This window comes from Salvelinus sp. IW2-2015, unplaced genomic scaffold (assembly GCF_002910315.2).
Source record: "Salvelinus sp. IW2-2015 unplaced genomic scaffold, ASM291031v2 Un_scaffold4457, whole genome shotgun sequence".
Classification (NCBI taxonomy): domain Eukaryota; kingdom Metazoa; phylum Chordata; class Actinopteri; order Salmoniformes; family Salmonidae; genus Salvelinus; species Salvelinus sp. IW2-2015.
Genome location: NW_019945727.1, coordinates 39,200 through 54,131, shown reverse-complemented (window position 1 = coordinate 54,131; position 14,932 = coordinate 39,200). Strand labels below are relative to the sequence as shown.

Sequence of the window (14,932 nt, the reverse complement as noted above, 5' to 3'; positions counted from 1 at the left end):
CCTTGAATTCATGCTGGGGTAACGTTTGCACATGTGGTATGCTAATATAACGATTTATTGTGTTTTCGCTGTAAAACGCTTAGAAAATCTGAAATATTGTCTGAATTCACAAGATCTGTGTCTTTCCATTGCTATGCTTTGTCTRTTTTTATGAAATGTTTTATGATGAGTAAATTGGTAATACACGTTGCTCTCTGTAGTAATTCTAGTCGCTTTGGGGAGATTTGTGATGGTGGCTGCAATGGCAAACTATGATTTATACCTGAAATATGCACATTTTTCTAAAAAAACCTATGCTATACCATAAATATGTTATCAGACTGTCATCTTATGAAGTTGTTTCTTGGTTAGTGGCTATATATATCTTTATTTAGTCGAATTAGTGATAGCTTCTGATGGAGTAAAGAAACTGATGGTGTAAGAAAAGTGTTGTCTTTTGCTAACGTGGTTAGCTAATAGATTTACATATTGTGTCTTCCCTGTAAAACATTTTAAAAAATCTGAAATGGTGGCTTATTCACAAGATCTGTATCTTTCATCTGGTGTCTTGGACTTGTGATTTAATGATATTTAGATGCCAATTTACTTGTACGCTATGCTAGCTATGCTAGTCAGTGGGGGGGGGGGGGTGCCACGGATCCGGATGATACCAGGTAAAGGTTAACCTTTCTAGCCCCAGGTTCCGCTAGCGGCAATCCTAAAGGTCACGACGAAACAATCAAGTGGCGTTTTGTTCGAGATAATCCATTTTATAGCCTAACACGAAACATTTTGTAAATGCTTGTGTGGAAATTCAGCGTCCTTCAACTTTGGACGTAACATTCATTGTAATTATTCACTCTAAACGGACGTTTATCCAGTCAGTTCGGTTTCATTACAAATCCTCTGTTTGTTGAGTAAAACAACCAAACATCATGGTTCTTTTTCCGGGACATATTGACCGAAGAGAACTGATTTTGAACACACCAAAACATGACCTCATTACGCGCCAATCGAATGACCTGTCCTTCGTTGATTGACTGTTATTCGGACCAATGACCTCTGATCTTCTTGAAATCTAGCTGGATAGATAGCCAAGAACTGAGGGTAAATGGAACAGTGTAATGGTTCGACCCGGGAAGAACATCCTTTGTCCTAAACTCATGCGTACCACACAGCCACACACCATTTTCCAAGAGGAAAACCACGGCGTTTTACGCGCAGCAAAAGTTTTTTATAGAGCATTTTCAAGGCCTAATAATGGCAAAGAAATCAGCCAATCGAAGCGAAGACCAAGTACACAGACTTGCACGATATAATTGATGAAATAGACAGAGCTAGTGATAGTGAACATCTAAATGATTCCAGTGAAATTGAATCCGTAGATTCAGAATTCGAGGATATGTTCCTCCACGGGGAAGACGCAGTTTTGGATCGGTAAGTAACGTTGTTTGAAATTAATAATATCAATATTATTCATTTGAGTTGTTTGAGATATTGGTATTTTATTTGCCTTATATAAAAATAGGACTAGGACATGAAATATAAAGTACACAAGTATATTGAAATTAGAAAGTACATATTGCTCTACATTGTGTGTATGTCTGTGTGTCTGTGTCTCGTGATAATTATTACCAAATTGTTTACATGTATTTCTATATAAAAATGGAATGATAAAACCTCACCACATGCACTATTGTATATTATAATATGTGGTGTCTGTGTCTGTATAATTATACCAAAATGTTTTACATGTTTTTCTATATAAAATGAATGGATAAAACCTCACACAGCAATATTGTATATATAATATTGTGGTCGTGTCTGTATAATTATTACCAAATTGTTTTACATGTATTTTCTATATAAAAGGAATGGATAAAACCTCACCCACAGGCACTATATTGTATATATAATATGGTGTCTTGTCTGGTATAATTATTACCAAATTGTTTACATGTATTTTCATATAAATGGAAGTGGAAAAAACTCACCACAGCACTATTTGTATATATAATATGTGTGTCTTGTGTCTGTTATAATATTACCAAATTGTTTACATTATTTTCTATATAAAATTGGAATGGATAAAACCTCACCACAGCACTATTGTATAATATAATATGTGTGGTCTGTGTCTGTATAATTATTACCAAATTGTTTACATGTATTTTCTATATAAAATGGAATGGACAACCTCACCATAGTTACTAATGTGTATATATAATATGTGTCTGTGTCTTTATTTCACATTCCACAGCGTATTCTGATTGGAGCCAAGTGCAAAATCCCCCACTGAAGCTGTCCATCCAGCTGGATACCCCTGCTGTTTCCGGCACCACACCTACCCCCGCCCGGCCATCAAGGGGTGGTAAGCCAGCGGCAAAGAAGCGATGAACGGACGTGGAACCGGTCCAGAGCGTCCAGCGTGGAACCTGCCAGAGCGGAGGAGGACCTTGCACTCTGTTTCTGGAGGAGGATGTGCCCACCATCTCCACTTTTCCGGCCAAAACGCCCAGTAGGCCTCAATGTGGGACTGATTCAAAAACACCCCCCCCCCCCCCCCACCAATGCAACTTTTCCAGTTGTTTTTCACCTCGGCAGTTGTTGACAACCTGGTGAAGAACACAAATAAATATGGCGCTAAGAAGCAGGAAGGCAAGACAGAGACATGGAAGGCCATTTCCATTGCAGATCTGTTTCACTACCTTTCTATGGTCATCTACATGGGGGTGGTGAAGTTGAAAACCCTGAAAGACTACTGGAAAACTGCACCCCTCTATCAACTGCCTTTCCCCTCAACGGTCATGTCTAGGAAAAGGTTTCTGTCAATTTCATGGGCACTTCACATAAGTGACCCAGAAGTTGATAAGGACAACGAGACGAAACGAGGCACGGCAGGGTTTGATAAGCTCTGCAAGATCAAACCTCTCTACCACGATATCGTTGAGGCATGCAAGACTTATTTTCAGCCCGCCCAGAACCTTCCATAGATGAGAGAATGGTAGCCTCAAAGGCCAGAATTGGCCTAAAACAGTAGATGCGCAACAAACTGACAAAATGGGGTTACAAGCTGTTTGTTTTGGCCGATTCTGCGTGTGCATACACGTGCAATTTTTTTGTCTTTGAGGGGAAGAACACTTGTGCGAGCTGTAAGGGACTCAGTTATGACTCTGTGATGCAGTTATTAGATTTCCAGCTGCTGGGGAAGGGCTACAAACTATTTGTAGACAACTTCTACACAAGCCCTACCCTGTTCACAGACCTGAGGAAGCTGGAGATGTGGGCTTGTGGCACCATTAGGACCAACAGAGTGGGCTTTCCAAAAACCAGGGTGAACGACATGCCTAAGCGGGCTGAGCGGGGTACCATGAGATGGATCCGTGAAGATGGCTTGCTCTTTGTGAAGTGGATGGACACTCGAGAGATGTGCTCCACTATTCACAAGTCCTTCGGTGGGGATCACGTTGTTTGACGTTTGAAAGGTCCTACAGGCGCTTGGACCGCCAGAAATGTCCCCATTCCAGCTGCTGTGAAGGATTACAATAAGAGCATGGGAGGTGTAGACCTATCGGATGCGCTGATAGGATACTACAATGTCCTTCACAAAACCATGAAATGGTACAAAACTTTGTTTTATCATTTTATTGACATTGCTGTGGTGAATTCCTTCATCCTCCAGAAGGAAATGGCCAAGAACTGTGGACAGMCCCCAATCTCACAGCTAGCCTTTAGGGAGCTACTCATCCAGGAGCTTGCTAACTACAGCAAGAACACTGTAGCACCTTCTGTCCCCTCTACCTCTGTCCCTTCTGCTCCAACCAGCGGTACGCACATGCTSAAGTTCATCATTGCAGGCAGGGATGTGCCTCAGGGAAAAAGGGGCTCAGTAGGGCGGGCTTCCGTTAATTTTACATTTACATTTAAGTCATTTAGCAGACGCTCTTATCCAGAGCGACTTACAAGTTGGTGCATTCACCTTATGATGTCCAGTGGAACAACCACTTTACAATAGTGCATCTAACTCTAAGGGGGTTAGAAGGATTACTTTATCCTATCCTAGGTATTCCTTAAAGAGGTGGGGTTCAGGTGTCTCCGGAAGGTGTGTGATGTTGATTCCGCTGACCTGGCGTCGTGGGGGAGTTTGTTCCACCATTGGGTGCCAGAGCAGCGAACAGTTTTTGACTGGGCTGAGCGGAACTGTACTTCCTCAGAGGTAGGGAGGCGAGCAGGCCAGAGGTGGATGAACGCAGTGCCCTTGTTTGGGTGTAGGGCCTGATCAGAGCCTGAAGGTACGGAGGTGCCGTTCCCCTCACAGCTCCGTAGGCAAGCACCATGGTCTTGTAGCGGATGCGAGCTTCAACTGGAAGCCACTGGAGAGAGCGGAGAGCGGAGGGTGCGGTGACGTGAGAGAACTGGGAAGTTGTGCCCTGTGCCATAAGAAGTCCCCTGTCACCTGCACCACCTGTGCTGTGACCCTCTGTTTTACACCAGAGAGAAACTGCTATGGGATATGGCATCAGGAGTGCAACATTGTGTAGAGGACTGAGAGTCTTCACATGATTGAACATTGAAGTGTAAATAGTTACCCTTGTTAATTATTTTTTTTGTTGAAATATTCATTTTTTATTTTTTTTTGAATTTTTCAAATATATATTTTTTGGGGTATGTTAGAATAATTGTTTTGTATTTTGTATATAGTTATTTATATCATTGTATCATTGTACCAATTCGGCCACTTGGGTACATTTGGGAAACTTGTGAGGGACACCTGGTTGACTTCATGCTCAATGGCATGTACCTCACTCATTCCTGAAGGTATCCATCTGAAACTTTGGTCAAATACTGTTGCCTACCTATGTTCTGATTTGAAATGATCCCCAGTATCATAACTGAATGTTTGGYCTTTCTTGTTGATTTTTAAAGATGCAACAACAGTAAAATAACAAAAAACGTCTGTTGATTTCCTTGTATTTTCTTCTACCAGATCTATTGTGTTATATTCTCCTTCATTCAGTTCACATTTACACAAACTTCAGAATGTTTCCTTTCAAATGATACCAAGAATATGCATATCCTTCCTTCTAGGCCTGAGCTACAAGCAGTTAGATTAGGGTATGTTTTCAGGCGGAAATTGAGAAAAGGGGGGGTCTGTCCCAAACAGGTTAATTCATCACTGCTGAAGCGAAAACCATCATCTCTTGTTGAATGCTGCTTTTTAGTTAGCTTCGCGACAGTACTGAAAATACATGTTGGGGTTCGTTCCTTGTTCCTTGTCAATCATTGGCTCATTGGTGAAATTAGCATTCAGAAAATATCTTTAAGTAAATCATGCATTCATTTATTAATGCAATTGCAGACAGAAGTTGACAACAGGAACATGCACGCATGTTTCCGATCCACCACAGTCAGGATGGCGGCGTTATCATCAGATGGGGGAAGACCCGTGACCAAGTCCAGGGAGATGTGAGACCAGGGACGGTGAGGGACAGGCAGAGGTTGGAGGAGACCAGCCGGAGCTTGTCGAGGAATGTTGTTTTGTGCACAAATCGTGTAAGCGGCGACGAATGCGTAGACATCAGGGACATTGGAAGGCCATCGAACAGTTGTCGCACAAAAACCAGGGTCCGACAGGAGCCTGGGTTGCAGGCCAGTCTGGAGGAGTCAGGCACAAACATCCGGTTATCTGGACCCCCCCCCCGGGGTTCGGCTTGGAACGCTGCGCCTCCCGGACCTGCTTCCCTATACCTCAGCTGAGTGCCTTCACCAGGCATGAGTTGGGAAGGATGGTTTCGGGCTCCGCGGTAATAGCGTTGAGGCTATAGCGGCAAGACAGTGCATCCTTCTTGACATTCTTGGATCCCTGCCGATATGAGAGGGAGAAGTTGAACCGTGTGAACAGCAGGGCCCATCTAGCTTGCTTGGAGTTGAGGCGTTTTGCGGTGCGGAGATACTCCAGGTTTTTGTGGTCGGACCATACGATGAACGAATGTTCCGACCCTTCCAGCCAGTGCCTCCATTCCTCCAACGCCATCTTCACTGCGAGAAACTCATGATTCCCCACATCATATTTTTTCTCCGTGGCGTTGAGGCGGTGGGAGAAGAAGGCGCAGGGATGTAGCTTCAGGTCCAGGGCAGAACGCTGGTACAGAACCACCCCCACTCCTACATAAGAAGCATCGGCGTCCATCACGAACTGACGGGAAGGGTCGGGATGGAACCAAGATGGGAGCACTGGTGACACGGTGTTTGAGGTCCCGGAATGCTCGGTCAGCAGCAGGGGACCACGTGAACGGAACCTTGGGAGAGGTGAGTGCTGACAGGGGGGAAGCCAGGGTGCTATAATCCTGGATGAAGCGGTTATAAAAGTTGGCGAACCCAATGAAACTTTGCATCTGCAACCTGGACGAAGGCTGGGGCCAATCCACCACCACTCTCACCTTCCCGGGAGCAGGCTGGACACTCCCAGCGGAGATGATGTATCCCAGAAAGGGGATGGAGCGATGGAACTCGCACTTCTCTGCATTAATAGCTAACAGCAGATTCTCCAGGTGGTGTTGAAGAACCTGTCGGATGTGGAGCACATGTTCATGGGGGGAGCCGGAGAAGACGAGGATGTCAGCAATGTAGATTTAGAATATGAACCGGTTCAACATGTCGCGGAGAACATCATTTGCCAGAGCCTGGAACACAGCTGGGGCGTTGGTGAGGCCAAATGGCATGACCAAATCCCCTTAGTGGCTACCGGCCGTGTTGAGGCGGTCTTCCACTCATCCCCTTCCCGTATCCGCAATAGGTGGTAGGCGTTCCATAGTTCCAGCTTGAAAAACACAGTGGCCCCCTGGAGCGGCTCAAAGGCCGAGGAGATGAGTGGTAGCAAGTAGCGGTTCTTCACCGTTATGTCATTTAGTCCCCAGTAGTCGATGCACGAGCGCTTCTCCACAAAGAAGAACCCTGCGCCGGCGGGAGAGGACGACGGACGGATAAATCCTGCAGCTAGGGAGTCCCCATGTAGGTCTCCATAGCCTTGGTCTTCGGTTCCCGACAGCAAGTACAGTCGTCCCCAAGGCGGAGTGGTGCTAGGGAGAAGGTCAATCCCACAGTCATATGGTCAGTGTGGCAGGAGCGAAGTGGCCCGTGCGTTGTTGAACCCCTCCCGAAGGTCCTGATAATCCGCGGGAATGGCGGAGAGGTCCGTGGCACCTTCCGAGCCCCCAGGAAGACGTCCCGGGGCAGGTTGTGCTGACTTCAGACAATGGGCATGGCAGAACGGACTCCAGCCCATGATGGCACCAGTTGACCAGTTGATGAGGGGATTGTGTAGCTGGAGCTATGAGAGTCCCAAAACCACGGGAATCTGAGGGGACTTGATGAGCAGAAATTGAATAGATTCCCTGAGACTGGGAGTGGTATTGGGAAAGACCCGGCCAATGGAGCGCACGTCCAGCACTCTAACATCCATGGGAATGGAGAGGGGCTGAGTGGGGATGTTCAGCTTGGAAGCCAGGGTAGCGTCCAAAAAGCTCTCATCGACCCCAGAGTCAATGAGGACTCGAAGAGATTTAGACTGGTTTCCCCACAGCAGAATGGCATGAAAAGAGGTGCGAGCAAGGGAAGCAGAAAATATCTCCGAATGGCCCATCAGAGTACTCACTCCTACCGGTCAGCCTGGTCTTTTTAAAGGGCAAGAAGACACAAAATGACCAAGATTCCAGGAATACAGAGAACTCTTAGTGTTGATCCTGTATTGCCATTCCGCTGGCGACAGCCCAGCTCTGCCTGACTCAGCTATCTTCGGCGACTCTCGGGGGAGGTCGGGAAGCCTCGGGTTCTATCGGCAGCTGGACCGTCGGGGACTTCCAGGATGACTCGGAGGCTAGGTGGAATCTCTGGACGTGCGAGGGAAATCGAATGTCCTCTCCCTCCGTCGTTCCCGTAATTGCAGTAATACAAATCAAATCAAATTTATTCATATAGCCCTTCTTACATCAGCTGATATCTCAAAGTGCTGTACAGAAACCCAGCCTAAAACCCCAAACAGCAAGCAATGCAGATGTAGAAGCACGGTGGCTAGGAAAAACTTCCTAGAAAGGCCAAAACCTAGGAAGAAACCTAGAGAGGACCAGGCTATGAGGGGTGGCCAGTCCTCTTCTGGCTGTGCCGGGTGGAGATTATAACAGAACATGGCCAAGATGTTCAAATGTTCATAAATGACCAGTATGGTCAAGTAATAATAATCACAGTAGTTGTCGAGGGTAGCACCTCATGAGTAAATGTCAGTTGGCTTTTCATAGCCGATGAAGAGTATCTCTACCGCTTCTGCGGTCTCTAGAGAGTTGAAAACAGCAGGTCAGGGACAGGTAGCACGTCCGGTGAACAGGTCAGGGTTCCATAGCCGCAGGCAGAACAGTTGAAACTGGAGCAGCAGCACGGCCAGGTGGACTGGGGACAGCAAGGAGTCATCATGCCAGGTAGTCCTGAGGCATGGTCCTGGGCTCAGGTCCTACGAGAGAGAGAGAAAGAAAGAGAGAAGAGAGAAAGAGAGAATTAGAGAGAACATACTTAAATTCACACAGGACACTGGATAAGACAGGAGAAGTACTCCAGATATAACAAACTGACCCTAGCCCCCGTACACATAAACTACTGCAGCATAAATACTGGAGGCTGAGACAGGAGGGGTCAGGAGACACTGTGGCCCCATCCGATGATACACCCGGACAGGGCCAAACAGGAAGGATATAACCCCACCCACTTTGCCAAAGCACAGCCCCCACACCACTAGAAGGATATCTTCAACCACCAACTTACCATCCTGAGACAAGGCAGAGTATAGCCCACAAAGATCTCCGCCACGGCACAACCCAAGGGGGGCGCCAACCCAGGCAGGAAGATCACGTCAGTGACTCACCCACTCAAGTGATGCACCCCTCCTAGGGACGGCATGAAAGAGCATCAGTAAAGCCAGTGACTCAGCCCCTGTAATAGGGTTAGAGGCAGAGAATCACAGTGAAGAGAGGGGAACCGGCCAGGCAGAGACAGCAAGGGCGGTTCGTTGCTCCAGAGCCTTTCCGTTCACCTTCACACTCCTGGGCCAGACTACACTCAATCATATGACCCACTGAAGAGATGAGTCTTCAGTAAAGACTTAAAAGTTGAGACCGAGTCTGCGTCTCTCACATGGGTAGGCAGACCATTCCATAAAAATGGAGATCTATAGGAGAAAGCCCTGCCTCCAGCTGTTAGCTTAGAAATTATAGGGACAATTAGGAGGCCTGGGTCTTGTGACCGTAGCGTATGTGTAGGTATGTACGGCAGGACCAAATCGGAAATATAGGTAGGAGCAAGCCCATGTAACGTTTTGTAGGTTAGCAGTAAAACCTTGAAATCATCCCTTGCCTTAACAGGAAGCCAGTGTAGGGAGGCTAGCACTGGAGTAATATGATCAAATGTTTTGGTTCTAGTCAGGATTCTAGCAGCCGTATTTAGCACTAACTGAAGTTTATTTAGTGCTTAATCCGGGTAGCCGGAAAGGAGAGCATTGCAGTAGTCTAACCTAGAAGTAACAAAAGCATGGATTAATTTTCTGCATCATTTTTGGACAGAAAGTTTCAGATTTTTGCAATGCTTCGTAGAAGGAAAATAGCTGTCCTTGAAACAGTCTTGAAATGTTTGTCAAAAGAGAGATCAGGGTTCAGAGTAACGCCGAGGTCCTTCACAGTTTTATTTGAGACGACTTTACAACCATCAAGATTAATTGTCAGATTCAACAGAATATCTCTTTGTTTCTTGGGACCTAGAACAAGCATCTCTGTTTTGTCCGAGTTTAAAAGTAGAAAGTTTTCAGCCATCCACTTCCTTATGTCTGAAACACAGGCCTCTAGCGAGGGCAATTTTGGGGCTTCACCATGTTYCATTGAAATGTACAGCTGTGTGTCATCCGCATAGCAGTGAAAGTTATTAACATTATGTTTTCGAATGACATCCCCAAGAGGTAAAATATATAGTGAAAACAATAATGGTCCTAAAACGGAATCTTGAGGAACACCGAAATGTACAGTTGATTTGTCAGAGGACAAACCATTCACAGAGACAAACTGATATCTTTCCGACAGATAAGATCTAAACCAGGCCAGAACCTGTCCGTGTAGACCAATTTGGGTTTCCAATCTCTCCAAAAGAATGAGGACAGATGCAGAGCCTCGGTCTGACGCCATTAAAAGGTAATTTACCACCTTCACAAGTGCCGTCTCAGTGCTCTGATGGGGTCTAAAACCAGACTGAAGCATTTCGTATACATTGTTTGTCTTCAGGAAGGCAGTGAGTTGCTGCGCAACAGCTTTTTCAAAAAAAATTGAGAGGAATGGAAGATTCGATATTGGCTGATAGTTTTTTATATTTTCTGGGTCAAGGTTTGGCTTTTTCAAGAGAGGCTTTATTACTGCCACTTTTAGTGAGTTTGGTACACATCCGGTGGATAGAGAGACGTTTATTATGTTCAACATAGGAGGGCCAAGCACAGGAAGCAGCTCTTTTAGTAGTTTAGTTGGAATAGGGCCCAGTATGCAGCCTGAAGGTTTAGAGGCCATGATTATTTTCATCATTGTGTCAAGAGATATAGTACTAAAACACTTGAGTGTCTCTCTTGATCCTAGGTCCTGGCAGAGTTGTACATATTCAGGACAGCTGAGCTTTGGAGGAATACGCAGATTTAAAGAGGAGTCCGTAATTTGCTTTCCAATGATCATGATCTTTTCCTCAAAGAAGTTCATGAATTTATTACTCCTGAAGTGAAAGCCATCCTCACTTGGGGAATGCTGCTTTTTAGTTAGCTTTGCGACAGTATCAAAAAGAAATTTCGGATTGTTCTTATTTTCCTCAATTAAGTTGGAAAAATAGGATGATCAAGCAGCAGTGAGGGCTCTTCGATACTGCACGCTACTGTCTTTCCAAGCTAGTCGGAAGACTTCCAGTTTGGTGTGGCGCCATTTACGTTCCAATTTTCTGGAAGCTTGCTTCAGAGCTCGGGTATTTTCTGTATACCAAGGAGCTAGTTTCTTATGACAAAAGTTTTTAGTTTTTAGGGGGGCAACTGCATCTAGGGTATTGCGCAACTGATTTTTGTCCTCTGACATCCTTGGGTAGGCAGAGGGAGTCTGGAAGGGCATCAAGGAACTTTGTGTTGTCTGAGAATTTATAGCACGACTTTTGATGCTCCTTGGTTGGGGTCTGAGCAGATTATTTGTTGTGATTACAAACGTAATAAAATGGTGGTCCGATAGTCCAGGATTATGAGGAAAAACATTAAGATCTACAACATTTATTCCATGTGACAAAACTAGGTCTAGAGTATGACTGTGGCAGTGAGTAGGTCCAGAGACATGTTGGACAAAACCCACTGAGTCGATGATGGCTCCGAAAGCCTTTTGGAGTGGGTCTGTGGACTTTTCCATGTGAATATTAAAATCACCAAAAATTAGAATATTATCTGCTATGACTACAAGGTCCAATAGGAATTCAGGGAACTCAGTGAGGAACGCTGTATATGGCCCAGGAGGCCTGTAAACAGTAGCTATAAAAAGTGATTGAGTAGGCTGCATAGATTTCATGACTAGAAGCTCAAAAGATGAAAACGTCATTTATTTTCTTGTAAATTGAAATTTGCTATCGTAAATGTTAGCAACACCTCCGCCTTTGCGGGATGCATGGGGGATATGGTCACTAGTGTAACCAGAAGGTGAGGTCTCATTTAACACAGTAAATTCATCAGGCTTAAGCCATGTTTCAGTCAGGCCAATCACATCAAGATTATGATCAGTGATTAGTTCATTGACTATAACTGCCTTTGAAGTGAGGGATCTAACATTAAGTAGCCCTATTTTGAGATGTGAGGTATCACGATCTCTTTCAATAATGGCAGGAATGGAGGAGGTCTTTATCCTAGTGAAATTGCCTAGGCGAACACCGCCATGTTTAGTTTTGCCCAACGTAGGTCGAGGCACAGACACGGTCTCAATGGGGATAGCTGAGCTGACTGCACTGACTGTGCTAGTGGCAGACTCCACTAAGCTGGCAGACTGGCTAACAGCCTGCTGCCTGGCCTGCACCCAGTAATACAGATAGGTGGGGCAAAGTTACAGGATGGCAGGCAAGCTCAGGGTACGGGCAGGCAGAATGGTCAACACCAGGAAACAAGAAAACAAGATCAATCGAGAAACAGGAGCAGAGGGAAAACCGCTGGTAGGCTTGTAGAAACAAAACGAACTGGCAACAGACAAACAGAGAACACAGGTATAAATACATAAGGGATAATGGGAAAGATGAGCGACACCTAAAGGGGGATGGAGACATTCACAAATACAGGTGAAACAGATCATGATATGACACAGAATATTATACATCTAGCAAATATGGGTTCAGAGGTGTGAGGTTATGATATGGAAGGAGGAATGTCCAGTCTTACCTTTCTTCTTCTTGGCTTTGGCCTTCTGTTTGAGGTCAACCTCAGCATAGGTCACATCAACAAGCCCAGATGCTGCTGAAAATTGACATTTCCGGTCAACAAATTAAGGAATTAGCCTATTGCATATTCTGCATCTTATTTGAAACTCAAAATTCGCACATTTAGATTTCACTGATTGACAAACTGTAGAATGTGTCTTACCTGTGGCCTCCCTGTCTTAACCTCAGAATAGACTGGATTTTCTTTTGGATCAGCTGGCATTTCAGAGGAGGAGGAGGAGGAGAGAATTTGTATATTTTTATCAAATTTGATGAGTAAAAAACACTGCTACATTTTGTATTAATTTATGTGAAGGTTGAGTATTACTTTTCTTTTTCTTGTCCAACTCTTTGAGTTGAATCTTGGCGTACATCACATCACTTGGTCCAGCAGTAGCAGCACCAGCTTCTGAAATATACAGGTAATACACTAATATCTCTACTTACTGTTAGTATGCTAGTAATATTAAACATATGAAGAATAACAGCAACAACAACTCTATACTGTATTCATGCTTAACTTAACATAGACAGTGGTACTGTACATTGAGGGAGTGATTGTATCATAGATGTAAGCGCCACCTGTTGGTCAAAGAAGAGAGAGAAAGATGAATTGGTTGGTTTTCCCTCAGCTTGTCTAGGGACATAGAGTATGGTAACATGTTTTATACATATTGGATGGTGGTAAGTGAGTGTGTAAAGATGCAGAGAAAGGAGAGTGACAGTGGTCTGGCCTGAGAGACTGACAATGCTGCAGACGTGCATACCCAGCATCATGACCTCGGCGCTGGGTAGATCCTTGATCCTGTTGGGGGTCCAGGTTGGTCCTCTGGAGCTGGGGTGGCCTACAGGGAGAGAGATAATCATGAAACACACAGATTATATTTTACTGTATGAAAAGGAACATAGTTGAAAGACAGGTGTACTCGTGAGAATATTCTGTTTCAACATGAACCTGTAATGAGAAATGTATACGATTATATCAGGTCTTTACAGTTTTGACATTTTWATATCGACACAGCAGTACCARGAGAATGGCCAGTAGAACACCAGCAACAACCAGGCCCACAACCACTCCTACTAGGACTGATGTAGAGGGTCCAGGASTTACACCTGGAGAGAGAACAGCAAATCACTATCAGGTTCTGAGGTAGTTGTAGAAAATAAATAAAATAGTGGACAAAGTGAATATATATTTGACAACTGACTTGAGATCAGATGACCAGCCTGAGCTTGCAACTCCAAACCTACAGTATGCTTTTTTAACACAACAATTGACTGATGACCACAGATATTATGAAAAGGTCATGTGATCATGACCATTTTCTCACCTCTCACTGTCACCCAGCTCTCTGGTGATTCTCCTTCATTAGATTTACACTTATAGAAGCCTTCATCTGACTTGGAAACTGCAGGGATGGTCATCTCTCCTTTGGTCTCAATCCTGATGAATACTCCATCTTTGTTGAAATCAACCTTGGTGTCCGGGTTTGTTTCCTGATATCTATTTGTACAGCTGAGAGTCATAGATTCTCCCTCAGTTATGGGATAGGGAGGGCTCTCCAGGATCAGAGGGCCAACTGTATAACATAATATATAAATAATACTGTAAATCTGGAGTTATCACTCACAATATATTAACCTCTTATGAGCTTAGATTGAGTATAAGATACATTCATTCTATTCTTTCAAAAACAAGGACATTTCAAAGTGACCCCAAACTTTTGAACGATAGTTTACATCAGAGGCAGAGCTGTGTGGAATTTTTTACCACTGACCAGAGATGGGAGGAGTTTCAAAGCTGTAAGTGGGGAGCTGGATTTCCAGGTTAAAGTCTAGAGTTTAATTTAGCTTCACACCATTACATGTTGAATACATTAATCCATTTTTAAAACTATTTACCTCTAAACATATCTAAGTTTTTTGTTGTTGATTCTGAGACACTGTGTGACGAAGCCATGTAAACATCTGGGACTTCTTATCGCCCCCTTCAGGACAGACCTGTAACTACGCCACATTATTGTAGATCACAATATAGAAACTGTAAACGGTGATTGGTCCACAGCAACAACATAACCCCTCAGTCTACTGCGTCTGTCATCTTATTCCTTCCTCTCTCTATGTCATCATATTAGTACAGACATGGACCACTTCTGTATGGGTTCATATCAGTAGAAGTCAAATCTGGATGTGGTTTACAGAAGACTGACAGCAATGTTTTCAAAGCAATACAATGATGTAGGGAATCATGACTTTTTGTTTGACATATGAGATTTAATACAACATTTAAAAATCCAAAATACAACACACCCTCCATTGTCTTACGTCGGTAGGCGTCACTGCTATTCAATCGTCGTCATGCGGAATCATTGCGCTATCTGACGTAAGACAATAAACACCCTCTTCATTCAAGTTCCATAGTGGAATATTAATCTGGTTCCTGCAACTACTG

The 14,932-nt window shown here is 44.3% G+C and overlaps 1 protein-coding gene across 1 annotated transcript in view; it reads right to left on the bottom strand.

Moving 5' to 3' along the window:
- LOC112067789 (Fc receptor-like protein 5) overlaps positions 1–14,932 on the bottom strand; it is a 43,166-nt gene that overhangs the window by 7,497 nt on the left and 20,737 nt on the right. The window contains exon 11 of the mRNA XM_070441642.1: positions 13,812–14,060. Within this exon, the coding sequence (XP_070297743.1) occupies positions 13,812–14,060 (249 nt within the window). The remainder of the gene's footprint in view (positions 1–13,811; positions 14,061–14,932) is intronic.